The following is a 27,368-nucleotide window of genomic DNA, read 5'->3' on the forward strand; positions in this document are numbered from 1 at the left end:
GCAACAGACCTATCCACAGAGACCTGGCAGGCCAGAAAGGACTGGCAGGATATATTCAGAGCACTAAACGAGAAAAATATGCAGCCAAGAATAATCTATCCAGCTAGGCTGTCATTGAAAATAGAAGGAGAGAGAAAAAGCTTCCAGGACAAACAAAAACTAAAAGAATTTAGTTCACACGAAGAACACGAAACCAGCCTTACAAGAAAAATTGAAAGGGGTCCTCTAAGCAAAGCGAGAGCCTAAAAGTAACATAGATCAGAAAGGAACACAGACAATATACAGTAACAATCACCTTACAGGCAATACAATGGCACTAAATTCATATCTTTCAATAGTTACCCTGAATGTAAATGGGCTAAATGCCCCAATCAAAAGACACAGGGTATCAGACTGGATAAAAAAACAGGACCCATCGATATGCTATCTGCAAGAGACTCATTTTAGACCCAAAGACACCTCCACATTGAAAGTGAGTGGGTGGAAAACCATTTACCATGCTAATGGACACCAAAAGAAAGCTGGGGGGGGCAATCCTTATATCAGACAAATTAGATTTTAAACCAAAGACTATATTAAGAGATGAGGATGGACACTATATCATACTTAAAGGGTCTATCCAACAAGAAGATCTAACAATTGTAAATATCTATGCCCCTAACATGGGAGCAGCCAATTATATAAGCCAATTAATAACAAAAGCAAAGAAACACATTGACAACAATACAATAATAGTGGGGGACTTTAACACCCCCCTCACTGAAATGGACAGATCATCTAAGCAAAAGACCAACAAGGAAATAAAGACTTTAAATGACACACTGGACCAAATGGACTTCACAGATATAGTCAGAACATTCCATTCCAAAGCAACAGACTACACATTCTTCTCTAGTACCTATGGAACATTCTCCCGAACAGATCACATCCTGAGTCACAAATCAGGTCTCAACCAGTACCAAAAGATTGGGATCAATCCCTGCATATTTTCGGACTATAGTGCTTTGAAACTAGAACTCAATCACAAGAGGAATTTTGGAAAGAACTCAAATACATGGAGGATAAAGAGCATCCTACTAAAGAATGAATGGGTCAACCAGGAAATTAAAGAAGTAAAAAAATTCATGGAAACAAATGAAAATGAAAACACAACTGTTCAAAATTTTTGGGATGCCGCAAAGGAGGTCCTAAGAGCAAAGTATATAGCAACACAAGCCTTTCTCAAGAAACAAGAAAGGTCTCAAGTACACAACCTAACCCTACACCTAACGAGCTGGAGAAAGAACAGCAAATAAAGCCTAAACCCAGCAGGAGAAGAGAAATAATAAAGATCAGAGCAGAAATCAATGAAACAGAAACCAAAAGAACAGTAGAACAGATCAACAAAACTAGGAGCTGATTCTTGGAAAGAATAAGATTAATAAACCGCTAGCCAGACTTATCAAAAAGAAAAGAGAAATGACCCAAATAAATAAAATCATGAATGAAAGAGGAGAGATCACAACCAACACCAATGAAATACAAACAATTATAAGAACATATTATGAGCAACTGTATGCCAGCAAATTAGATAATCTGGAAGAAATGGATGCATTCCTAGAGATGTATCAACCACCAAAACTGAACCAGGAAGAAACAGAAAACCTGAACAGACCTATAACCACTAAGGAAACTGAAGCAGTAATCAAAAATCTCCCAACAAAAGCCCAGGGCCAGATAGCTTTCCAGGGGAATTTTAAAGAAGAATTAACAACTATTCTTCTGAAACTGTTCCAAAAAATCAAAATGGAAGGAAAACTTCCAAACTCATTTTATGAGGCCAGCATGACCTTGAGCCCAAAAATCAAAGACCCCATCAAAAAGGAGAATTACACACAAATATCCCTGATGAACATGGATGCAAAAATTCTCACCAAAATACTAGCCAACAGGATCCAACAGTACATTAAAAGGATTATTCACCACGACAAAGTGGAATTTATTCTTGGGCTGCAAGGTTGGTTCAACATCTGCAAATCAATCAATGTGATACAATACATTAATAAAAGAAAGAACAAGAACCATATGATCCTCTCAATAGATGCAGAAAAAGCATTTGACAAAGTACAGCATCCTTTCTTGATTAAAACTCTTCAGAGTGTAGGGATAGAGGGTACATACCTCAATATCATAAAAGCCATCTATGAAAAACCCACAGCAAATATCATTCTCAATGGGGAAAAACTGAGAGCTTCCCCCCTAAGGTCAGGAACACAGCAGGGATGTCCACTATCACCACTGCTGTTCAATGAAGGACTAGAAGTCCTAGCCACAGCAATCAGACAACAAACAGAAATAAAAGGCATCCAAATCGGCAAAGAAGAAGTCAAACTCTCATTCTGCAGATGATATGATACTTTATGTGGAAAACCCCAAAGACTCCACCCCAAAACTGCTAGAACTCACACAGGAATTCAGTAAAGTGGCAGGATATAAAATCAATGCACAGAAATCAGTGGCATTCCTATACACCAACAACATAGAAGAAAGAGAAATTAAGGAGTTGATACCATTTACAATTGCACCCAAAACCATAAGATACCTATAAATCTAATCAAAGAGGCAAAGAATCTGTACTCAGAAAACTATAAAATACTCATGAAAGAAATTGAGGAAGACACAAAGAAATGGAAAACGTTCCATGCTCATGGATTGGAAGAACAAATATTGTGAAGATGTCAATGCTACCTAAAGCAATATACACATTTAATGCAATCCCTATCAAAAGACCATCCACTTTTTTCAAAGAAATGGAACAAATAATCCTAAAATTTGTATGGAACCAGAAAAGACCCCGCATAGCCAGAGGAATGTTGAAAAAGAAAAGGAAAGCTGGTGCATCACAATTCCAGATTTCAATCTCTGTTACAAAGCTGTAATCATCAAGACAGTATGGTACTGGCACAAAAACAGACACATAGATCAATGGAACAGAATAGACAGCCCAGAAATGGACCCTCAACTATATGGTCAACTCATCTTCGACAAAGCAGGAAAGAATGTCCAATGGAAAAAAGTCTCCTCAACAAATGGTGTTCAGAAAATTGGACAGCTACATGCAGAAGAATGAAACTGGACCATTTCCTTACACCACACACAAAAATAGACTCAAAATGGATGAAAGTCTTAAATGTGAGACAGGAGTCCATCAAAATCCTAAAGGAGATCACAGGCAGCAACCTCTTCGACCACAGCCACAGCAACTTCTTCCTAGAAACATCGCCAAAGGCAAGGGAAATAAAGGCAAAAATGAACTATTGGGACTTCATCAAGATAAAAAGCTTTTGCAAAGCAAAGGAAACAGTCAACAAAACCAAAAGACAACCGACAGAATGGGAGAAAATATTTGCAAACGACATATCAGATAAAGGGCTAGTATCCAAAACCTATAAAGAATTTATCAAACTCAACACCCAAGGAACAAATGATCCAATCAAGAAATGGGCAGAAGACATGAACAGACATTTTTCCAAAGAAGACATCCAAATGGCCAACAGACACACGAAAAAGTGCTCAACATCACTTGGCATCAGGGAAATCCAAATCAAAACATCAATGAGATACCACCTCACGCCAGTCAGAATGGCTAAAATTAACAAGTCAGGAAATGACAGATATTGGTGAGGATGCGGAGAAAGGGGAACCCTCCTACACTGCTGGTGGGAATGCAAGCTGGTGCAGCCACTCTGGAAAACGGACGTTCCTCAAAAAGTTGAAAATAGAGCTACCATACGACCCAGCAATTGCACTACTGGGTATTTACCCGAAAGATACAAATGTAGTGATCCGAAGGGGTATGTGCACCCTGATGTTTATAGCAGCAATGTCCACAATAGCCAAACTATGGAAATAGCCAAGATGTCCATCAACAGATGAATGGATAAAGAAGATGTGGTATATATATATACAATGGAATATTATGCAGCCATCAAAAAAAAAAAAAAAGAAATCTTGCCATTTGCAACAACTTGGATGGAACTAGAGGGTATTATGGTAAGCGAAATAAGTCAATCAGAGAAAGACATGTATCATATGATCTCACTGATATGAGGAATTCTTAATCTCAGGAAACAAACTGAGGGTTGCTGGAGTGGTGGGGGTGGGAAGGATGGGGTGGCTGCGTGATGGACATTGGGGAGGGCATGTGCTATGGTGAGCGTTGTGAATTGTGTAGGACTAATGAATTACAGCCCTGTACCTCTGAAACAAATAATACATTATATGTTTATTAAAAAAAAAAAGAAGATAGCAGGAAGGGAAAAAATGAAGGGTGGGAAATTCGAGGGGGAGACGAACCATGAGAGACTATGGACTCTGAGAAACAAACTGAGGGTTCTAGAGGGGAGGGGGGCGGGGGAATGGGTTAGCCTGGTGATGGGTATTAAAAAGGGCACGTATTGAATAGAGCACTGGGTGTTATACACAAACAATGAATCATGGAACACTACATCAAAAACTAATGATGTAATGTATGGTGATTAACATGACATAATAAAATAAAATTAAAAAAAAAGAAATTGAGGAAGGCATAAAGAAATGGAAAAACGTTCCATGCTCATTGAATGGAAAAACAAATATTGTTAAATTGTCCATGCTACCTAGAGCAATCTACACATTCAATGCAATCCCTATCAAAATACCATCAACTTTTTTCACAGAACTGGAACAAATAATCCTAAAATTTGTATGGAACCACAAAGACCCTGAATAGCCAAAGGAAAGTTGAAAAAGAAAACCAAAGCAGTGGCATCACAATTCCAGACTTCAAGCTCTATTACAAAGCTGTGATCATCAAGACTATATGGTACTGGCACAAAAACAGACATATTGTCCAATGGAACGGAATAGAGAACCCAGAAATGGACCCTCTACTACTCTTTGACAAAGCAGGAAAGAATATCCAATGGAACAAAGACAGTCTCTTCAACAAATGGTGTTTGGAAAATTGGACAGCTACATGCAGAAGAATGAAACTGGACCATTTCCTTATACCACACACAAAAATAGATTCAAAATGGATGAACGACCTAAATGTAAGACAGGAACCCATCAAAATCCTTGAGGAGAACACAGACAGCAACCTCTTTGACCTCAGCTGCAGCAACTTCTTGCTAGACATGTCTCCAAAGGCAAGGGAAACAAAGGCAAAAATGAAGTATTGGGACTTCATCAAGATAAAAAGCTTTTGCAAAGCAAAGGAAACAGTCAACAAAACCAAAAGACAACCAACAGAATGGGAGAAGATATTTGCAAATGACTTACCAGATAAAGGGTTAGTATCCAAAATCTATAAAGAACTTATCAAACTCAACACCCAAAGAACAAATAATCCAATCAAGAAATGGACAGAAGACATGAACAGACATTTCTGCAAAGAAGACATACAAATGGCTGAGATGTGAATAAAAATGCCCCACATCACTTAGCATCAGGGAAATACAAATCAAAACCACAGTGAGGGGCGCCTGGGTGGCTCAGTCGATTAAGCAACTGCCTTCAGCTCAGGTCATGATTCTGGGGTCCTGGGATGGAGCCCCGTGTCAGGCTCCCTGCTCAGTGGGAAGCCTGTTTCTCCCTCTGCCTGCCGCTCCCCTGGCTTATGTGCTCTCTCTCTGACAAATAAATAAATAAAATCTTTAAAAAAAAAAAAACACAATGAGATACTACCTCACACCAGTCAGAATGGCTAAAATTAACAAGTCAGGAAATGACAGATATTAGCAAAGATGCGGAGAAAGCAGAACCCTCCTACACTGTTGGTAGGAATGTAAGCTGGTGCAGCCACTCTGGATAACAGTATGGAGGTTCCTCAAAAAGTTGAAAATAGAGCTATCCTATGACCCAGCAAATGCACTACTGGGTATTTACCCCAAAGACACAAATGTAGTGATCAGAAGGGGCACCTGCACTCCAATGTTTATAGAGCAATGACCACAATAGCCAAACTATGGAAAAGAGCCCAGATGTCCACTGACAGATTAATGGATAAAGAAGATGTGGTATACACACACACACACACACACACACACACACACACACACACAATGGAATATTACACAGCCATCAAAAAATGAAATCTTGCCATTTGCAACAATGCGGATAGAACTAGAGGGTATTATGCTAAGCAAAATAACTCAATCAGAGGAAGACAATTATCTCACTGATAATTGTCTAAAAAGTGACAATGATCTCACTGATATGTGGAATTTTAGACACAAGGCAGAGGATCATAGGTAAGAGGAATAAATGAAACAAAAAGAAACCAGAGAGGAAACAAACCATAAGAGACTCTTAATCTTAGGAAACAAACTGAGGGTTGCTGGAGGGGAGAGGGGTAGGAAGATGGGGTGATGAACACTGGGGAGGGTATGTGTTGTAATGAGCACTGGATATTATATAAAACTGACGAATCACAGACCTGTACCCCTGAAACAAATAATACATTATATGTTAATTTAAAAATAATAATTAAAAAGAAAAGACTGCTAGAGGTGCAAATTCAATGCTTTTTCACTCTGCATTGAGGAACATGCTTCCATTATATGTGACTGAGCAATTCACTTCAGCATTATAATCAAATCCAATATTCAAGCATATAACATATAACTAAGCTCTCATGGCACAATTTTCAAGTGTAATTATGAAGTATAAACACTTTCTATAAATACTTAATAAATCTTTATTTTCTTCATCCTTGAAGTTAAAAATAAGTCATATGAAAGTCAGAGAAAGGATCCTCTAAAATTTACATGTAGTGAAAATCTTAAAAGGCACAGCATGAACAGTCTGATAAAGGCAAACACACCCTTCAGCAAAATCCCTTCATATAAAAATTATCTAACTTCAATTCCATGTAACACGGTTCTATGGAACTGAGCACCAAAACAACATCCTAAAAGCAGTCATTTCAGTGAATGGATTTCTATACACAATTGTGTTACTACTCATGGTAAGTCACAAGATTTGGCAGGAAAACCACTTACTGGCTTGCCAAAAGCTAAGTTTGGCACACTGGTGCCCCACTGCCAACAACGCTACCGATAACTGGCTTTCTATCCCACATAATTATCTTCCAAGTATGCTTCACTCAGTCACTCCCCATGTACTAAGCTCCTATGGAAATGGTGAATGGAACTGAGCACCTTGTTTCCAATTCATCTGGAAGCATGGGATTCCCAAAATTCTTTATGGAAGGAATAAAGGGACAAGCTGAAAATTGGAGGAATTTTGCAAAAGAACATGACACTGGGGAGGGTATGTACTATGGTGAGCGCTGTGAATTGTATAAGACTGATGAATCAGACCTGTACCCCTGAAACAAATAATAGATTATATATTAAAAAAAAAAAAAAGATAAAAAGCTCTGCACAGTGAAGGAAACAATCGACAAAACTAAAAGGTAACCTACAGAGTGGGAGGAGATTTTTGCAAAAGTCATATCTGAAAAGGGTTAGTATCCAAAATCTATAAGGAACTTACCAAACTCAACACCCAAAAAATAAAAAATCCAGCTAAGAAATGGGCAGAAGACATAAATTTTCTAAAGAAGACATACAGATGGCCAACAGACACATGAAAAGATGCTCAACATCACGCATCATCAGGGAAACACAAATCAAAACCGTGGTAAGATACCACCTCACACCTGTCAGAATGGCTCAAATTAACAACACAAGAAACAACTGATGTTGGCAAGGATTTGGAGAGAGGGACCCTCATGCACAGTTGGTGGGAAAGCAAACTGGTGCAGCCACTGTGGAAAACAGTGTGGAGGTTCCTCAAAAAGTTAAAAATAGAACTACACTATGATCCAGCAATTACACTACTAGGTATTTACTGAAAGGACACAAAAATACTGATTCGAAGAGATACATGCACCTTGATGTTTATAGCAGCATTATCAATAACAGCCAAACTATGGAGAGGGCCCAAATGTCCATCAACTGATAAATGGGTAAAGAAGATGTGGTGTATATATACACAGTGCAATATTACTTAGCCATCAGAAAGAATGATATCTTGCCATTTTCAACAACATGGATAGAGCTAGAGTGTATTATGCTAGGCAAAATGAGTCAAAGAAAGAAAAATACCATACGGTTTCACTCATGCAGAATTTGAGAAATGAAACAGGTGAACACAGGGGGAATAAAAGAGAGATGCAAACCATAAAATGGACTGAGAACAGACTGAGGGCTGCTGGAGGGGAGGTTGGTGGGGGGACAGGTTAAATAGGTGATGGGTATTAAGGAGAGCACTTGTTGTGATGAGCACTGGGTGTTGTACATAAGTGATAAATCACTAAATTCTACTCCTGAAATTAATATTATACTATGTGTTAACTAACTGGAATTTAAATAAAAACTTGAAACAAAAAATGAACAACAACAAAAAATAACATGACATTAGTAAAATTTAAATAGTAAGAAAAAGAGGGAGGGAGAGCTGAAGTATACTGGGATAACCTACTTAACTTCAATCATGAAACTAAAAGGACAAATGTTAGTTTTGATGCCAGATAAGTAGGAGCCACAGAAAATTCTGGGGGATGAGCAAGAGGACTGGTGACAAGCACCGTACAGCAGCATGGACACACCTAGGGCTTTCCCACTCCACAGCTGCTGTCCAGGTTGTTACAAGAGACTATGTGGCCATGATCTTTCACCTGCATCCCAAGCTGATATTTTAAATAGATTACAGATTATTTGAATTTGAATGTCATGCTCTCACCTCAAATTCAAAAGTAGGAAAACTGAATTTAGTATCTTCCCCAGAAAACTGGCTTTCTTTCCGTGACTGCATTTCTGGCCATGGTAATTCCATCCATCCAGTCTCCAAAATTAAAATAGCCTTGAGATCTCTAACTCCTGCCCTTGTCACATTCCCTACACCTAACTGATCACAAAGTCCTGTTGTCCCTTTGATTACCTTTCCTTCTCCACAACCAATACTATTTGCATCTGTGTCTTCATAATTACAAGAGGCTCCTAGCAGGTCTTCCTGCCTCCGTTGTTTTGCTACTCAAATTCATTCTGTATTACCTACACCAAACTGCGTTCTCAAAACACTTCTCTATCCTTCTCTCACACCTCCCAATCTTGAGAACTTATTACACATAATAATTTACTATATATAGTGAATTATTTATTATACATAATAAATAGCATTATCATTTCAGAAAATGTTTGTTGGGCATTGTGTGAGGTATTATTATAATCATAATATGTAATCCACATATCAATTTGTAATGTGACTACAATTAATTGGATTTTAAAGAGGAAACTAAGGTTCAAGTTTATTAAGTAACTCACTTAGGGACACTCAGCCAGTAAATGGCAGACATTTCTAAATGTACTTTTTTCTTTTTTTTTTAATTAACTTTTTTTAAAGCAGGATTTGAGCCCAGGTTTCAGACTTACCCAAGGCTGAGCTCTTTCTGTCACATCACAGTGTCTCTGCCTCCCCACTGCTTTATTCCATCAAATCCAAACACCTCTGCTTTTGTTAAAAACTGGAAATATAGCTTCTAAGATAGAAAAATGAGCATGAAAATAGTAACATCTTTAACCATCCTTCACTGAATACAAGATTATACAAAAGAGTTCTATGTCAAAAAGAAGAAAAAGTAGTATATAGGTGGTCCTTAAGTAGCTCTGCTTTCTACAAGAAGGCCTCATAACCAACCCTGTTAATACAACAGCATTTATAGCCAGAAACTTCCAAGGTAATCGATGCTCAATAAATCTATTGAATTAATGATACTTCAGAGCATTTTTAAGGAAAGATCTTCTTGTGATTCTGTGACTTATTACTATCATAGCACTTAACATGCTGTAAAATTGCTTGTTGCTCACCAGACTATCTACTCTTGACAAGAAAATCGTGTCCATCTTCCTGGGGCCTGTATCTCCAAAACCTACCTCAACACAGAAGAAATCTCAGCAAATATCTACTGGATGAATAAAACCTCAACTATTAAACCCTAAGCTCAAAATATAGATAATAAATAATGGGAATTTAAAAATCCTTCCTCATCAAAAAAACCACTTCATTTTGTATAACCTAAAAGGACAGACAGTTCAGATTTTTCACTTTAACCTTACAAATTCTGACAAAATACAAGTAATATATGAATTTCTTCTTAGTTTACACAATTATAAATTCACTGAAGTTAATAGTTCATTTTGTTTTTTAAAAAATTCTCCTATTGGCCTTATCTTTAAACTGCTTAAAAATAAGATTTTCTTTACATATAATCAAACTGTAATTAGTGTTCAATCCTAAAGTCATAGCACTTTACACTCTGAACCGACTTAAGAGATGACCAAGTAATCCCTTCACAATAAGGATTATGAAACAGACTCAGAAAAAATTAAGGCTATAAAATTAACTAGTGTTAAAACCCAGCCTCTGATTCTCAGTTCCATGCTCTTTCCTCAGTTAATCAATTAGTTACCTGTAATGTAAAGGCATAAAAAACCTTTCTACCACATAATAATCTTTGATCAAAGTAGGACAGTACTCAAAACATCTTTCTCATTTCCAACTTTGCCAAACCCTTCCTACCAGGATCGCAATCACAGTAAGGAAGATTCAGAGTGCAGTCCACTGTCCGCAATCCTCTTACACAGGAAGATAAGCCTGGCTTCCAGATCTGCTTACACTATCAGTCTGTAAGACTTACTGATGTCAAATCTGTTTGCCTCCCAGTACTTTATAGCCTTGTGGTTGATTCCAAGTACTATGGAACTTTCTGCCCCTGGATAATAGACTCTCCATGCAAAACACAAGGCTAAATATTAATACCCTCCTCATTCAACTTTCTTTCCTAGAATTCAAGTACTCTTTTATTATCTTCTTAACACTGAAGAGAAGGACCATTCTAGTAATGGGACAAACATCCCTATTATGTGCCAGAATTATTTTCTACTTGGTAAAATTACTCTTCCAACCTGACAGCAAAGGTAAATAACTTGCCCAAAATCATGCAGCTCATGCAGCTCCTAAGTAACTAATCAGTAATTCAAACCTAAATCGGGCTAAAAATCTAACTCATTCTCCTCCACTTGTGCTAACGCAGAGCCCCAGCCTTCAGAGTTTGCAAGATTAGTCATCAATATAGGCCCGCCAATGAACTAATTAAAGATATGACCCACATAACACAGCTAATAAAATGAGAGGCATCTAATGTAGTGATTAGTACAAGCTTATTTCACTACTATAATCCACCTCTCCACAACTGCAAAAAACTCTTGAATATGCTTTGTTTTTGAAACTTAGTAAACAATATATTTATCTCTCCTTAGAATTTATTTGTTGATACTAATTAGAAACTTACAGAAAATAAAATTAATGGGATTTACATTTCAGATCTGACTTTGCAAACAATGACTGGAGTGACCTTTGGATGACAATATATTTAACCTCCATATTCCTTGGGGATAATAAGAAAACTGCATCACAGGAGGCTCTTTTGCTTTAGTAATGAACATAAACCCTTTGAACAGTGCCCAGCACAAAGTAAATGCTCAATACATGTTAATTATTGTAACTACCATAATTATCATCACCATCGTCACCACCTAGAACATTAATGGTATAATGTTACCAGAACATGATGTTACCAGAACATCAATATTATAAGGATGGTCATTTTTGTCATTATGTTCACTGTTGTATCCCCAGTGCCTGACACATAACTGGCACTCAAACATTTCTTAAGTGCATTATGATTACTAGTACTTCTATTACTAAGTAGAGGATGACTCAACCAAAATATAATTGCCTCTGTGAGAAAAGATAAATTAAGCATGAAAAAAGTTGCTACCTGGAAATTTAGAAGAGGTATGAAATAGAGAATTGCTAGTAGCCCAAATACAATGCTATTAGAAGAGAGAAGAGGGGAGGCTACTCTCAAGTCAAGGAAGCATCTACTCAGATTAAACTAACCCACCAGAATAAAAGTCAAGTCAAAAGTACTTGGTAAGATCATTTTGCAGGCCAAAACATTTTCAGGCTTAGACCAGGCTTCCCTGTTCATTACAGGGTACAAGAATCTAGAATAGAGGACTTCTGAGTCTCCTAAGGAAAATCTAATTGGACCTTGATAGCAAGGACAAACCCCACCATATAGAAAGGAAAAGTAGCATCAGAGAAAGATAAAAAAATGTACCTAAGGGCACAATAGGCAAACTGGGAGCTGTAACTCTCAGATCCACATGCAGGTAGAAGGATCCTGGGAACAAGGATCCTTACAAGCAGCCATACAAGCAAGCAACTCGGCCTCTCACCTGCCTCTCTCTAACACATTGAAAACTCGGACTATCCATGTGCTGATTAGAGCTTATGGGCAACCTCTCCGGGCACAATTTTCATCTAGACAACCCATCACCCAAGCTGCAGGCCCAGGGACCTACCCACTTCTGAGGATCCTATTAACTGGCTACTGGCTCTTGGCCCTCCACTGGAAGAAGCAGCTTTATGGGCAGGGAGAAGCACTTTGCTCTAACCCTTTTCATCTCTTACTGAAAAATCCCTTGGAGAACTGAAAAGAACAGTGGGGAAAGGAGCCACCAGAAGCTTTCAAAAGGTCTCAGAGAACATAGTGCTCTACCTCCATTCCCCACCACTATTCCAGACTTCTACTAAGACACACACACCTACATGTTAACATCACCTAACGGGCATGGTAAGGTACCAATCAAAATATGTAACAGCCTTTAAAAACAACTTCTTGAGAGCTGTGAACTTCTGCAGTTTGTTGACAAACTGCCCAAGTAAGCTAGTCTGACGAGACAGGAGAGAAGGTCCTGAGAAAAAAACTAGTGCATTAAGAGTTCTTAGGCAAGTTTGAAATTCTCCAAGTCTCAGTTTCCTTGTTTGATATAAGGTGGACAGTAAAAATTTGTACCACCTGGGGTGAAATGAGATAATTTGGTGTTTTTTTTTTTTTAAAGATGTATTTATTTATTTTAGAGGTGGGAAGGGGCAGAGGGAGAGGGAGAGAGAAATTTAAGCAGACTCACGCTGAGCACAGAGCCCAATGTGGGGCTGGATCTCTTGACCCTGAGATCACCACCTGAGCCAAAACCAACAGTCAGACACTTAACCAACTGTACCACTTAGGAGCCCCGAAATGAGATAATTTGTAGAAGGTGCTTGATACACTGCATGGCACACAGTAATCATTCTATCAATGTCAGTAATTTTTTTCTGTACCCTCGCCCCATATAATTATCTACTAAGTATCCAGAAGGCAAACATTTTGCCTCACTCCTTAAACCTGATTCATAGCCAAATAATTCTCGTTTAGTGGTAACTTTTACTTAACAAAAGTTCAGGAGAGGCTGCTTCAAAGGACAGGCAAATTGAGAACTCTATACCTCCAAGAGCCATTCAGGATCACAAGAACAATTAAGAGTACTTTCAGTTCATCTAGAAATCAAGTCAGTAACTAACAAAAGTCACTCTCAATTTCAGCCTTGGGGTCCTGAAGCCAAACATAGAGACGTGCAGCACTGGCTTTTCCCATGTTGTGAGTAGATAAGGTAGCACTCAAGTCTGGGGGCACTGGAGGCAAACTACCAACTCCGGACAGTATACGACCCTGAATGAACAGTGAATGTCTAAGGTCTCTAAAGAATGTGTTGTCTAACATGAAAAGATGCTCAGCATCTCTCATCATAGGGGAAATGCAAATCAAAACCACAATGAGATATCAACTCATACCTGTGAGAATGCCTAAAATCAAAAAGACAAGAAATAGCAAGTGTTGGCAAGGATGTGGAGAAAAAAGAACTCTTATGCACTGTTGGTGCAAATGTAAATTGGTACAGCCACTGTGAAAAACAGTGTGGAGGTTCTTCAAAAGAGAAATCCCATATGATCCAATAATTCCACTACTGGGTATTTACCAAAGAAAACAAAGACACTAATTTGAAAAGATATATGCACCCTATATTTATTGCAGCATTATTTACAATAGCCAAGATATGGAAGCAACCTAGTATCCATAAGTAGACAAATGGATAAGGAAGATGTAGTGTACACACACACACACACACACACACACACACACACACACACACACAGGAATATTATGCAGCTATTAAAAAGGATGAGAGCTTACCATTTACGACAACATGAATGGACCTAGAGGGTATAATGCTAAGTGAAGTAAGTCAGAGAAAGACAAATTCCATATGACTTCACTCATATGTGGAATCTGAAAAACAGAACAAATGAATAAACAAACAAAAAGTAGAATCAGACCTATAAATATAGGGAACAAAATGATGATTGCTAGAGGGAAGGAGGTGGGAGGATGAGCAAAATGGTTGAAGGGGAGTGGGAGATACAGGCTTCCAGTTATGAAATGAGTAAGTCACAGGAATAAAAGGCACAGCATAGGGAATATAGTCAAAGGGACTGTAACAGTGTTCTGTAGTGACAGATGGCAGCTACCCTTGTGGTGAACACAGCATAAAGTAGAGAGAAGTTTAATCACTAAGTTGTACACCTGAAACTAATGTAACACTGTGTGTCAATTACACTCAAATAAAAAAATTGAAAGAATGTGTTGTCTAAAGTTAACCTCTTTCTTTAGTCCCTACAATCTTGTTAATTTTCCTTTATACATCCAATACTAAAGATTCCTATTTAATTACCCTAAGCCTCTCAATCTTTGCAGAGTGCAAATATTTTGTTAAAATAAGATGTTAAATGTTACACAAAATTACTTTTACCTTACATATTGAAACAGATTTGATTACTTATTATGTTTATTATTATTCAACTTTCTAGAACACTACAATATACATTACTACCTGTAGTTTTTACTCCAATTGTCCTGTCTTAAAGCAGTCTCTCTTTCTTGTTAAGGGAAAAGAGTGTTGACAAGTCCTAAGTCAATGATGGAAAGAGAAGAGTCTGGGGTTCTATTCCTAACACTACCATTAATTTGCTGTGTAACCTGGGGAAATCACACTTTCTCAATCTTCTTTCCTCCTCTACATTATAATGTTAATTTAATTCCAGTTCTAAAATCCCAACATGTATGCCAAAGGAATATGTTTCAAATTTAGTGGTAAATATGAATACAAAAACAGGAGGAAATCTATCACACAAAACTGGACATGTTACCTTTTTTCCCTGAAATGAATATATTCATATCCTTTAAATCTTAAGTTATAACAAATCATTTCATCTCTTAAACTTCAATTTGTCTGTCAAGTATATACTATCCAATTCTGCCCAGTACCCTGCTGATAATGTCTTACTTCTACCCAACCAAAAAGGAACACATCATAACATTTTATTCTCATTTCTACAGTCAGCTGCAAGACAATAAACATTAGTAACTGAAGATTAATTTGCTTATCAAACATTTTGAGTACCTAACCTGTACCAGTTATACTAGACATAGGAGATAATGATTAAGACACTTTTTCCTATCCTCATGGAGTCACAATCCTGTAAAGACATAACACATGTGCCATCACTCCCTTTCCCAGGCAGACATCACTAACCAATCATGGGCCTCTCCCTTGACCTGGAAAAAGCCTTGGCTCCAGGATTCCATGTAGCCATTACCAATCAAATGGGCTAGTTTTAAGAGACCACATCACATTTCACTAAATCTCCATCTACATAAGTGATGATTCTTATACCTATATTGGAATGTAGAAGTTTGTGGGAAACTGAATATGGATTAGAAAGTAAAACCAAAAGAGGTAATGTCCCAGTTATCTATTATAATTCAATTGAAGCATTATTTAAAAGGGGATAAGGAAAACTGTGGGAAGAATGGTACTTCCTGCCAATTCTCAATTACCATTTTCTAATATGCTAAATTAACTCTTAAATGAAGAACATGAAGCCTGCAAGAGCCACCTGAGTCTAGGGAATTAGGTCATCCATTTTACATGTTTTCTTTAAAGACCAGAAACTGATAAAAGTAGTGAAAATTAAAAATAAGGCCATAAAAACAAAATTCTGAAACAAAATAATATGACTTAAAGAATCTGACCTTGATAACCCAAAGTGTCCATCTCTTTCATCTTTGCAAGACTTACCAAAAGTTTGTTGTCTTCCAACCACAGACAAGTTAACTCTTCTTGACTGTAACTATTTAAAGATAAATGCTTTGTCTTCCATGTGTCATGAAGCAGAAATCTGGAGCATTGAATTGATACTTGCTTAAATGTTTGGCCAGATCTAAACCACTTCCCAAGGAAAATCTAGGCCAACTTACAGGTAAGAAGGACCACACCCTGTCAAACACTTCCACTTTTAAAACACCAATATTAACCTTACAATCAACACATCTGACAAAGTAATCTACAGTTCAAACCTGCCTACTCTCTTGGCAGTGACCAGCCTGAAATAACAGATATTAGAAAAATATCTGTTTAACAAAGGAAAAAATCCACAAACACTAACCATTCAATTATCTGTCTCTATCTACCAAAAAGTGTGCTTTTGCCATCCATTAGGGAGTAATAAAAGTGTCCTAAGGAGATGACTGTCTTCTTTAAAAAACTACTATCAAGCATATTGTGCATCATGTTGTTTTATTGTTTAAAGTTATTTCTCTAAGAATGTAATACTAATAAAAAGTCTGACTCACCTTTCCACTTTGTCTTGACTCACAGGAAAGTCAAAGCTGAATTTTATGTCCACCTTGACAGTAGCTATCCTTGACTTTGGGTTTTGGTACACTACCTCCACCTTTCTATTGCCTTCACTGCAGACCCCTGTTTTTTTGGTTTGGAGTTGTTGGCTGGTTTGTTGTTGTTGTTGTTTTTCATTCTTTTTAAGATGGTCCAATGATGTGTTTTTTATTGATGCCACTTCAGAAACTTTTTGGAAATGAGCAAGAGGTATAAATAATTTAATAAATTAAATTCCCTCCATTATTATTACAGTGTCCTCACTATCCCCAAAACTGTCCCCTCTCTTCACTCTTGTGCATGCTGTTCAACCCAACATAGTCCCTGCTATTTCTAGCATTCAATGACTTATCCAAGAGTCCTGGACATTGGATAAACCATTCATTTGGCCTCTAACATACTTTTACAATACTACTTCACTACTTATACAGTACTATACTACTACTTCACTACTGGTACAAGACTACAATACTACATCACTTGTACAATACAAGTTTCCTACTTCACTACTTCACTACCATACTTGAACAGTACTACTTTTCTCATGTGCATGGTCTTAAGTTCCTCAAAGACTGTAAGATCCTAGTGGGCGATGAGTACATCTTACATATCGTTATATTCCCACCAGCATCAAAACAGCCTTGTACCCTGCAGAAACAGAGTAAAGCTGTGTTGTTAATGAGAAAAGTCAACATTTTTGAAAGCCCACTAAGCAAAACTATGTGGGAGATAATACGCTGAAAGGTTTCTATCTTAAAGTAGTTTACAAACCAAAGAACTAAGACGTGCAAATTACCTATATAGCCAAGAGAGACTGCATATATGTAAATACAAAGAAAGTTCCTGGAATGGCTGCATTTGGCAGGATTAGTTGGAGTATACAGAGGCTTTAGTTGAGTGAAAAGGACTAAGACCTATGAGGGCTCCAGCCACAAAATGACTCCAATGGGGGTACAAAGAGATAGTATTCAAAGAAAAGCAAGAACAGTTCCATATGTGTAGTAAAGAACCACAAGCACATTAAGACAGTGGAGGTGAGCTCTGGGGATGGCTGGTAGAGGGCCTAGAGGCAGCAAAGCCAAGCCTGAGCGTGGTTTTCTTTAAGGTGATTTAATAAGGTAAAAACTTTAGAAAATGATTCACAATTACTGTATCAAGAAGAGACAGGAGGGAGGGACGCCTGGGTGGCTCAGTCGTTAAGCGTCTGCCTTCGGCTCAGGTCATGATCCCAGGGTCCTGAGATCGAGTCCCACATCGGGCTCCTTGCTCAGTGAGGAGCCTGCTTCTCCCTCTCCCTCTGCTTCTCCCCCTGCTTGTGCTCTCTCTCTCTCTGACAAATAAATAAAAATCTTAAAAAAAAAAGAAAAAAGAATAGACAGGAGGGAGAAAGCTAGTATATGAAACCTGACAGTAATACTAGAGATGCATAGCAGACAGGGCACCATGGCTATCTGCACTCATTCTCAAGTGGGAATTAGGGACAACCCATTTAAGAGCCCATCATAGCACAATTGCCATGAATACCCTAAGGGCAATGGTGTCTACCTCACCTTCTTGAATCTGAGCTCTCTTCTTAGAGTAAAACAGGCTCTCTCTTTTTCTTTCTCTCTCACTCTCTCTCTCTCACACACACACACACACACAGACACACAAAGCTGTACTGTAATGTGTATAGCTTACCACAGAAGCAGCATTAACAAAATTGCTCTAAGCAACTCCTTGGTTCAAATCTCAGCTCTGACACCCACTGGATGTGCACTCCCAGGGAACATACTTAACCTTACTTAGCCAGGTATAAATTGGGAATAAAAATTGTACCTGCCTCTAAGGTAGGGATATATAAAGTGTTTAGCAGAGTGAGTAGTTCAGTAAGCTCTCACCAAATATTATTTTTAAAATGGACAAGAATGTATGGATTTTCAGATCTCTTGTATTAACTCCACAGTCCTCTGAAGATCCTTGATACTCAGGTTAGGAGTCACTGTCCTAGAAGATAAATGCAAAGCATAGCAGAGCAGTAAATTCCATTAGCAAGGATTTATGTGCAGCTACAGAGTTTAGCACTCTGCCAGGGGTACAGAAGCCAACACAAAAACCCAACATGGAAAGGGACAATGCAAAGGGTGAATGTGGGAGGAAAGAGGAAAATATTGGTGCTGAAGGTAAAAGGAGACTGAAACTCAAGGAGTTTAAAGTTGGAAGTGAAGTGGTGAGCCAAAATGAAGTGGTGAGCCAAAAATGTCTGGTTAGGGCATAGCACGCTGAACATGTGCTTAAAGAAGACTCCCCTGCAGCAGCCTATTGGACAAACTACAATGGGGGCCACTTCTGCACCTTCCTTGCCACTCAGTACCAAACAGATGACTGTGTTCAAAGCTCTAAACAAGGTCCCATGTCTAATCTGTGCTAATTGATAGTGCTAGTCGCTTAAATTGGTATAAGCCATACCAACAGAGTTACATTAACAGCTTAACTAATTTCTTAATGTTTACTTAAAAAAATCTCTCTCTTCAAGAGTTCATATAAGCTTAGTAAACGTCTGAGCTTCAGATCCAGTCTAAGAAACTGGAAAAAGGGAAACCATCTACAGAAGAGTCCTCAGCATTAGGAAAAAAAAAAAAAGTATGTAGGCCATGACCTGAAAGCATATAGGCCCTTGCCTAAATTTAATGGTCCACTTCCTCAATCTCAAATCCTTGTCCTATCCACCTCTTCCACCAGTTTTCAAACAGTTTTTTATTGTAACAACCTTAAACAAAGTAAGATGAATAACCAGAAACTAATTTGATATCCAGTAGTTAAAACCATCTAATATTCTTACACTCTACATCTGGCCAATTCCAATTTCTTTTCTTACGCTAGAGTGCTATGAGAGCAGAGTCTGAATCCCAGCTGGACACTTCTAGTTGTTTGACTTCAGACAAATCAAACTCCCATGCCTCACTTTCCACATCTGTAAAGTGGAGGTAAAAAAAAAAAAAAAAGTACCCCTTCAAAGAGTACTTCTAAAAACTAAATGAGTTAATATTAGTCAAGTGACCAATACATAATAAGCACAACATTTATTAGCTATCATCTCCATTAGAGTAATATTAGCCACAATCAAGAGATCTCTAGAAGCACACATATAACACTTTGTCTACAAAAATAATGAGCAAAATCATTCCATCACCAATGAATCTAAAGCAGCACAGCTTGGTTGGATCCAGTGGTGAGGTCCTACCTGTTGCAATGTCTCTAAGAGATGACTGTCAGGAAAGAGCCATGCTCAGTCTGCACATGGGGTTCCAACATGCAGGACAGCTCCTCATGATTATATCACTTAAGGAACTCCTTTTGTTTGGAAATAGGACCCTAGCCTAACTTCGGACCAGTCTGTCAGATACACTTCAAATGTATTAACATGAATTTCAGGAGTTTGTGTGTTTAAAAAGTTTTTGTGAGGTGTGCTTTTTAAACAAAAAATATTTCCTGGTCTATGACTCCTCGGCACTACTTTCTTTTGTTTTTTCTGTCTGGAAATCTGGTGAAGGGGAACCAAAACAGCAAAAACTCCCCTGCTTCCCAAGCATTAGCAGGTAAGTGGCCTTGGCCCTTACACGGAAATACAGCAAGTTGACTCCACACACACACACACACACACACACACACACACTCACTCACTCACAGAAAACCAGTCATTTTTCCCTCCCCCCGCACTAGGATCTGCAAAGAACTAAATTGGAAGTGCACCCTAGAGGGCTTGGAGAAACAAGCACTGCAGTCGCCGGCTGGACAGGTGAGAGAGTCTTACTCAGGTGTGAGGACCACATCCCAAGTAGAACACACGCTCCCACGCCCCAAGGGAAGCCTAGAAGCATTCCATGCATTCAGCACACTCCCCACAAGGCACATCTTGTCATACAACAAGCCACATCGGAAACCTTCCGGGATGCCCAGAAGGCTGTTCCTGGTAACGCAGGCAGCCCCCAGCGCGGGGCGCACACGTGCCCCAGCAGCAGCAGGCCCGGCTCGAACTCCCGCCTCGGCACTCACCTGGCCCGTGATGCCAGTGATGAGCGCCACTTTTCTGGGCTTGCCCATCTCTCCGTCCCCGGAGCCCCGAGCGCTGGGGCAGCGTACCGCCGCGTGTGCCATGTCGCTACCGGCGTGTGGCGGAGAGCTGGGCGGAGCTGAGGCCAGTGGAGCAGAGGCAGCGGCGCCGAAGGGACGTGGGGGTGTGCCTGCACACAAGCCTCCTCGCCCAGGCAGCAGGGAAGGAGCGCACCGCGCGGCCAGCCGCCACAATCTGACAGGGGCGCTCGGGAGGCCGGGCGGGGAGGGCCGGGGGCGGGCCGAGGCGGGCCCTACTGCGGGGCGGCGGGGCTGCGGCCTGGCGAGCGCCGCGTCATTCGCGTCAGCCCGCGACGCTCCCGTGGCGCCCGCGGCAGGCCCCGCCCCCCGCCGACGGCCGCCGCGCCACGCCACGCCTCCTCCGCCGCGGGCCGCGCGGGCAGGGCGGAGCGCCGGAGGGGCGGGCTTGTTGCCGAGTTCTACCGCCTCTGGCCCGGACTGTTAGGCAGCTTCAGGAAAGGAAATGTTACCGGGTCTTTACGCCCGGCCTGTCCTTTGGCAAGGCCTGGTGTGGAGGGGGCGGGCCGTCGGCGGCCTGGACTTCACCATCTTACCCTCCTTGGGACCCCTGTCTCCTGTCCTCCGCCCTTCTGGATTTCCCAGGATTGCTAATAGTACCTGAAGATGGTGAGAGGAAGTATGGCCTGACCTCTTCATTAGGAGAAAGCTTTGAATGCCAAATCTAGGCGTCACGGGGCCTGGGTCATCAGCTTTGATAAATAATTCCTGGAAACCTATCGCAGTGCCTTTTGATGAGTTTGGTTTTATGTTTCCTGAGGGGCACTAGCGTTACAAGGCCCCTAAATGGGGTCACAGATGTGGGGAATCACTAACCTCACCTGCAGCCTGGCTTTCTGGCTCTTCTCACATTTCCCTGAAGCTTGGAACCAGGCACAAGGTTCCAAGTAACTAGATTCAAAGTATCCTAGTTCAGAGGAGTGGCAGAGTACAAGAAAGCCTGGCCCCACCCACGTGCAGCTTAAGGAAATGTTGAAAAGACTGCAGGGTCGGATAAACCTGGACATGGCCAATTTCAAAAAAAGTAAATCAAATGCAAGGTGGGGTCCTAAACTGATGTCTCCTGAGCTGGCTTCCATGTGGCAGCTGCACATTGGGCAGAGAGAAGGCCAGGGGTGACTCACTGGGAGGATGACAGGTGTGTGTACCTAAGGAGTTGGCCAGAATCCATGCAAGAGACAAAAACATCCCTATTTCCACTGCTCTATGAATCTGTACATTTTCCTCTCTGCAGTAGATCACCTCAGATCATCACTTCAAGTCACAAATTGAGTGACTAGGAGAGTGCCCAACCTATCATGCAAGTTGTTAGAGACCTCAAATCCCCGAATCAGAAAAACTCAGGATTAAGTTAAAAATCTTTTTGTCCCCTAAGCTTCTCAGGAATACTCCTTAGCTTTATATATATATAGACTTGTCTTTGGTTTCACACCTTGGCTCTCATTGTCCATTCTATACAGAGAATGACTGAATAAATGTGTATTACATGCAGTAACAGAAGGCTGTGGGCACCTTGGGTGGCTCAGTCTGTGAAGCATCTGCCTTCAGCTCAGGTCATGATCTCAGCTTCCTGGGATGGAGCCAGGCATCAGGCTCTCAGCTCAGTGGGGAGTTTGCTTCTCCCTCTGCCTCTGCTCCTCTCCCCAACCCCCACCCCCGCAACTCATGCTCTCATGCTCTCTCTCTCTCAAATAAATAAATAATATTTAAATAAATAAATAAAAATTTTTTAAAGTAGCAGAAGGCTGCCTCTGAATGGTAAATGAAGAGGCCCTAATGCAGAGGATGGTGGGAACACTTTTATTTAGGGGAACTCACTCTAAGCAAGAAATGTCTTTGAAATCTACTAGATTATATTAAAAACTTATGTTTGTTTTAACATAAATATGACTTGAATTAATTTCAAATACATTATTTAACATTTTCCCAAAAATTCTGGGAAAACTGATTACTGAGAGAGGACATACCAAGTTTATCCTGCAGCTGTAAGACCTCCTATCACACTACTGAATACTGGACATTTGCCTTTCCTAGTAAGAAATATGACAGTAGAAGACCCATAGAAAGCAAATTGATGAGGGGCGCCTGGGTGGCTCAGTCAGTTAAGCGTCTGCCTTCAGCTCAGGTCATGATCCCAGGGTCCTGGGATTGAGCCCCGTATTGGGCTCCCTGCTCAGCGGAGAGCCTGCTTCTCCCTCTCCCTCTACCTGCTGCTCTGCCTACTTGTGCTCTCTATTGCTCTGTCAAATAAATAAATAAAATGTTTAAAAAAAAAAAAAGAAAACTGATGATATTGTAGGGCCTGTAAATAAAATAATTACAAAATGTTGAGGGAAATGGTAGTTCTGAAACACAGTGGAAGTTTGAGAAAAAATGAAGGCTATTTTTCTAGAAAACTTCTCTGAAGAAAGGCGATAGGGCCATATATTGGTTTGCTAGGGCTGTCACAACAAAGTACCACAGACTGGGTGGCTCAAACAATAGAAATTTATTTCCTCACAGTTCTGAAAATCCAAAATCAAGGTGTTGTCAGGGTTAGTTTCCTCTGTAGGCTCTTTTTTTGACTTATAATGGCCATCTTCATGTTCACATAGCATTCTCCCTCTACCTGTATCTCAGTCTGAATTTCCTCTTCTTATAAAGACACCACTCATATTGGATTAGGGCCCACTCAGTATGACCTCATGTTGGCTTAACTACCTCTGCTATGACTCTACTTCTAAATAAAGTCATATGCTAAATTACTGGTGGGGGAGTTGACTTCAACATATGAATTTGGGGGGTGGGGACACAATTCAACCCATAACAGGTCCAGTAAACTCAAAACAAGCTGCTGAGAAGGATGTGTTACTTGGCCAATGCTAATATCCCTGAATTCAGAGGAAGTGTCCATTGGCTTATTTGGTTCCTGGTGAGAGCTCTCTATCTGGATCACAAAGGGCCATCTTGTGTGTCCTTACATGGTGAAGAGAGAAGACATCTCTTCTCATAAGAGTAATAATCTGGGTACCTGGGTGGCTCAGTCGGTTAAGTGTCTGCCTTCAGCTCAGGTCATGGTCCCAGGGTCCTGGGATAGACCCCCAAGTCGAGCTCCCTGCTCAGTAGGGAGCCTGCTTCTCCCTCTCCCTCTGCCTGCTCCTCCCCCTGCTTGTGCTCTCTCTCTCTCTTTCTCTCTCTCTGTGTCAAATAAATAAATAAAATCTTAAAAAAATAATAAGGGTAATAATCTCTGCCCTCATGATCTCATTACCTCCCAAAGGCCCCCATCTTCACATACCATCATATGATGGGCTAGGGCTTCAACATATGAATTTTGGGAGGATACAATTCAGTTCACAGCATCAACCATTCTATACAATACTCAATATGTTGAATAAGTTTTTTCACATCCTTATTTCTTGACATTGATTAGATACCAAGTATTCAAGAGTAATGCCTCTGTTTTCCCCTCCAAATTTTCTCTTCTCTTCCTTTTTAATCTTTCTTTCCTTTGCTTTTAATATGGAACATTTGTAATACTCTTTCACTGTACATCAGTTTAAGAAAACAACAATAATGACTAGCATGTATTAAGTGAGCAAGTAAGGTGTGCCAAGCACTATGCCATATCGCATTTAATTCTATGAGGTAATTATAATGATGATCTCTATTTAGTAGAAACTGGGGACCAGAAAGGTTAATAAACTTGCCTAAGGTCACATAGCTAGTGGCTACTTATGGTAGATATCATGACTGGCTCTTTCAATTCCCATTCCATATTCTATTTGTAAAAATTGAAGTGCTAAAACCCACATTTTCCAGATCATTTTGCAGCTAATGTTTTGGAAGCAAATTGAGTTCTGCCAGTCAGATGTGTCCCTCCTCCTTCTGGTAGGTAGAAGTGAAACAAAAGCCACCTTTCTACTCCTGGTCAGACTAACCCGAGAGTTTTGGCAACTAGACTCCAAGTTTGGGTCTAGTCACCCAAGTTTCATGAGTACAACAGCCAGTTGGGGTGGGGGCAGCAGCAATTTCCTAAATTCTGGGTTAGAGCTATGCTGGCCCAGCGATGGCCCTCTGGCTTCTCTTCTTCCATCCTTTAAAAAAAATGTTTAACTGAAGTTTCTATGGAGATAATTGTAGAATTCAGATGTATTTGTAAGAAATAGTACAGTGATATCCCATGTACCCTTTACCCAATTTCCCCCTTGGTCACATCCTCAGAAATTACAGTGCAGTATTACAAGCAGGATATTGACAGACAATTCACTGATCTTATTCAGATTTCCCCCATTTCACTTCTACTCATTTGTGTGTGTGTGTGTGTGTGTGTGTTAGTGTGTGTGTGTTTATACAATGCCTTTTATCATACATGAGGGTTCATTCATCTACCACCAAAGTAAAAATACTGAGTAGTTCTGACATGGATGCCTCATGTTACCCTTTTACAACAGCACCCCTAACCCCTGAAAACTACTCTGTCCTTCACTTCCAAAATTTTGTCATTTCAAGAAACATTATAAGTGGAATCATACATCTTGTAATCATTAGGGATTGGCTTTTTTCACTCAGTTTAAGTCTCCTGGAGGTGCATCCGAGCTGTGTGGATCAATAGTTGGTTCAGTGTTTTATTATCTCATGGTGTGGAGTGTTATTTCATGGTGTGGGTGTACCATAGCTTGTTTAGCCATTTACCTATTGAAGGATATCTGGGCTGTTTCCAGTTTGGGGCTGCTACATATAAAGCTGCTGTGAACATTCACGTACAGGTTTCTGTGTGAATATAGTTTCCATTTTGCCTAAGAGTGCAATTGCTGGGCTGTATGATAATTGCATGTTTACTTTTTCTAAAAGATGTCAAACTGTTTTTTTGCAGAGTTTGTAAACAGAATTTCTTGCACTAAATCTTTTTCTGCTCAGAATGTCTATGGTAGTTTCCATGTCCCACTCTACACTCTGGCTGACACAGCAGTACAGACAAGACACGAACTCCAGGCTTGGGGTTTTTAACCATAACTGAAAGACCAAGGAAATGGTTACTTGTGTGTGTGAGTATGATTGAGAGGAAGCATTGTATTAGGGAAAACATACAAGGGGGAAGAAGACACCATTTCCTTTTTACTTTACCTTCACTTCAGGATTTATACCAGTTTTCCAGTTCAGGAAATAAGCAGGATAGAAGAAGTGACTTTGTGAGTCAAATCTTATAAAATCCAACTCTATTGAAGATAGGATAACTTAGATCCCTGTTTTCTACTACGTTTCTCTTTGGAATAATACTAAATTGGGTGAGTCTCCTTTCTTAGAATTCATGGCAAAAGCAGCAGAGTTTTAGAAACAAAATTGGAAGGTGACAAGATAACTCTGAAACTTGTAAGGACTTCCTGAAATCTGTCACCTCAGCTTTGGGCTATCCCATTCTACTAATGAGATCACACCATGGCAAGTTTTTAGACTATGTTCTTAGGAAAGAGAAAAAGTATTAAAAATAATTGAAGATGTGTATTTCTCATATCCTCATTCATGAAATTTTCCGTCAGACAGTTCTCTGTCTTCAGGCAAATGAGCATTAGAAGTATGAGTTCTGGGCCCCATATATACCTCTATCTCTAGTAGATCATGTGTGCCTAAAGTCATGTTGCCTCTCCATGCTCTGATTTTTAATTTCCAATTTTTTTAGTCGGACTAATAGTTTTCAAGCTAGAAGAGCTATTTTATTGAGAAAGTTTTCCACTCTGGTAATCTGAGTTTCCTAATTCACAAAACCCCAGGGATCAGAGCGTTGGGATCATTGCTGTGCTGTCTAATTAGAATCTCCACTTGATGCCTACAACATTGTTTTTCCATTAGTGGTATCAAACCCCAGGGAGGAAAGTACGTGAAGCTTTAAGTCTTCTTTGGCTCCTATTTTCAGCATTCTCCATTCTGGATTTGAGAATGCAAACATGTTCACTCCTCTCTTTGTGATATTTCCTAAAGACTTGCTCAATAAAAAGTGAATCTCAAAACACTAAAGATGAAATAATACATTATTCTTTAAATTAGATGAGTTAATAAAACACCTTTGCTGGCCTATGGAAAATTTCTAGTTCCTGGCTACTAATCTGATCCTTATGTCAAAATTACTTCAAGGTTAAGATATAGGTCTGATTTTTAATTCTAAACATTCTAATTCCAGAGAAACTTTACCATTTTGTACTAACATGTTTAACATATTCAAGATGCTGTTACAAATGTCAAACTCCTTCAGGCAGAGCCCACTTCAACTAGTAATGACTTCTCATCTTCCTTCTACTACCTGTATGCCTAGTAAAGTTCCTGGCTATATGCCTAATATATATAGGTAACAGAGGAATGCTAGGATTATAAAGGCAAGCACCACAAATCCTGTGCATTAGAGAATTTGCTATACCTCCTTAGAGAAATGGCAAAGAGAATTTTGATCCTAATGAATTTTTTAAATGGCCCTCTCTTTCCCACCAAGAGAGAAATTCCTTCAACCTCTGGGAGGCAAGCCTTAAGGATACCTCACTCTAGGATAGAAGGAGG

At 39.7% G+C, this 27,368-nt stretch overlaps 1 protein-coding gene across 1 annotated transcript in view; it reads right to left on the reverse strand.

The window, feature by feature from the left end:
* Positions 1–21,046, reverse strand: part of GMDS (GDP-mannose 4,6-dehydratase) — a 628,435-nt gene extending 607,389 nt beyond the window's left edge. The window contains exon 1 of the mRNA XM_032424781.1: positions 20,745–21,046. Coding sequence (XP_032280672.1) covers positions 20,745–20,846 — 102 coding nt within the window. The 5' untranslated portion in view covers positions 20,847–21,046. The remainder of the gene's footprint in view (positions 1–20,744) is intronic.
* Positions 21,047–27,368: the final 6,322 nt, after the last annotated feature.

Source organism: Phoca vitulina, unplaced genomic scaffold (genome assembly GCF_004348235.1).
Source record: "Phoca vitulina isolate PV1807 unplaced genomic scaffold, GSC_HSeal_1.0 scaffold31, whole genome shotgun sequence".
NCBI lineage: Eukaryota > Metazoa > Chordata > Mammalia > Carnivora > Phocidae > Phoca > Phoca vitulina.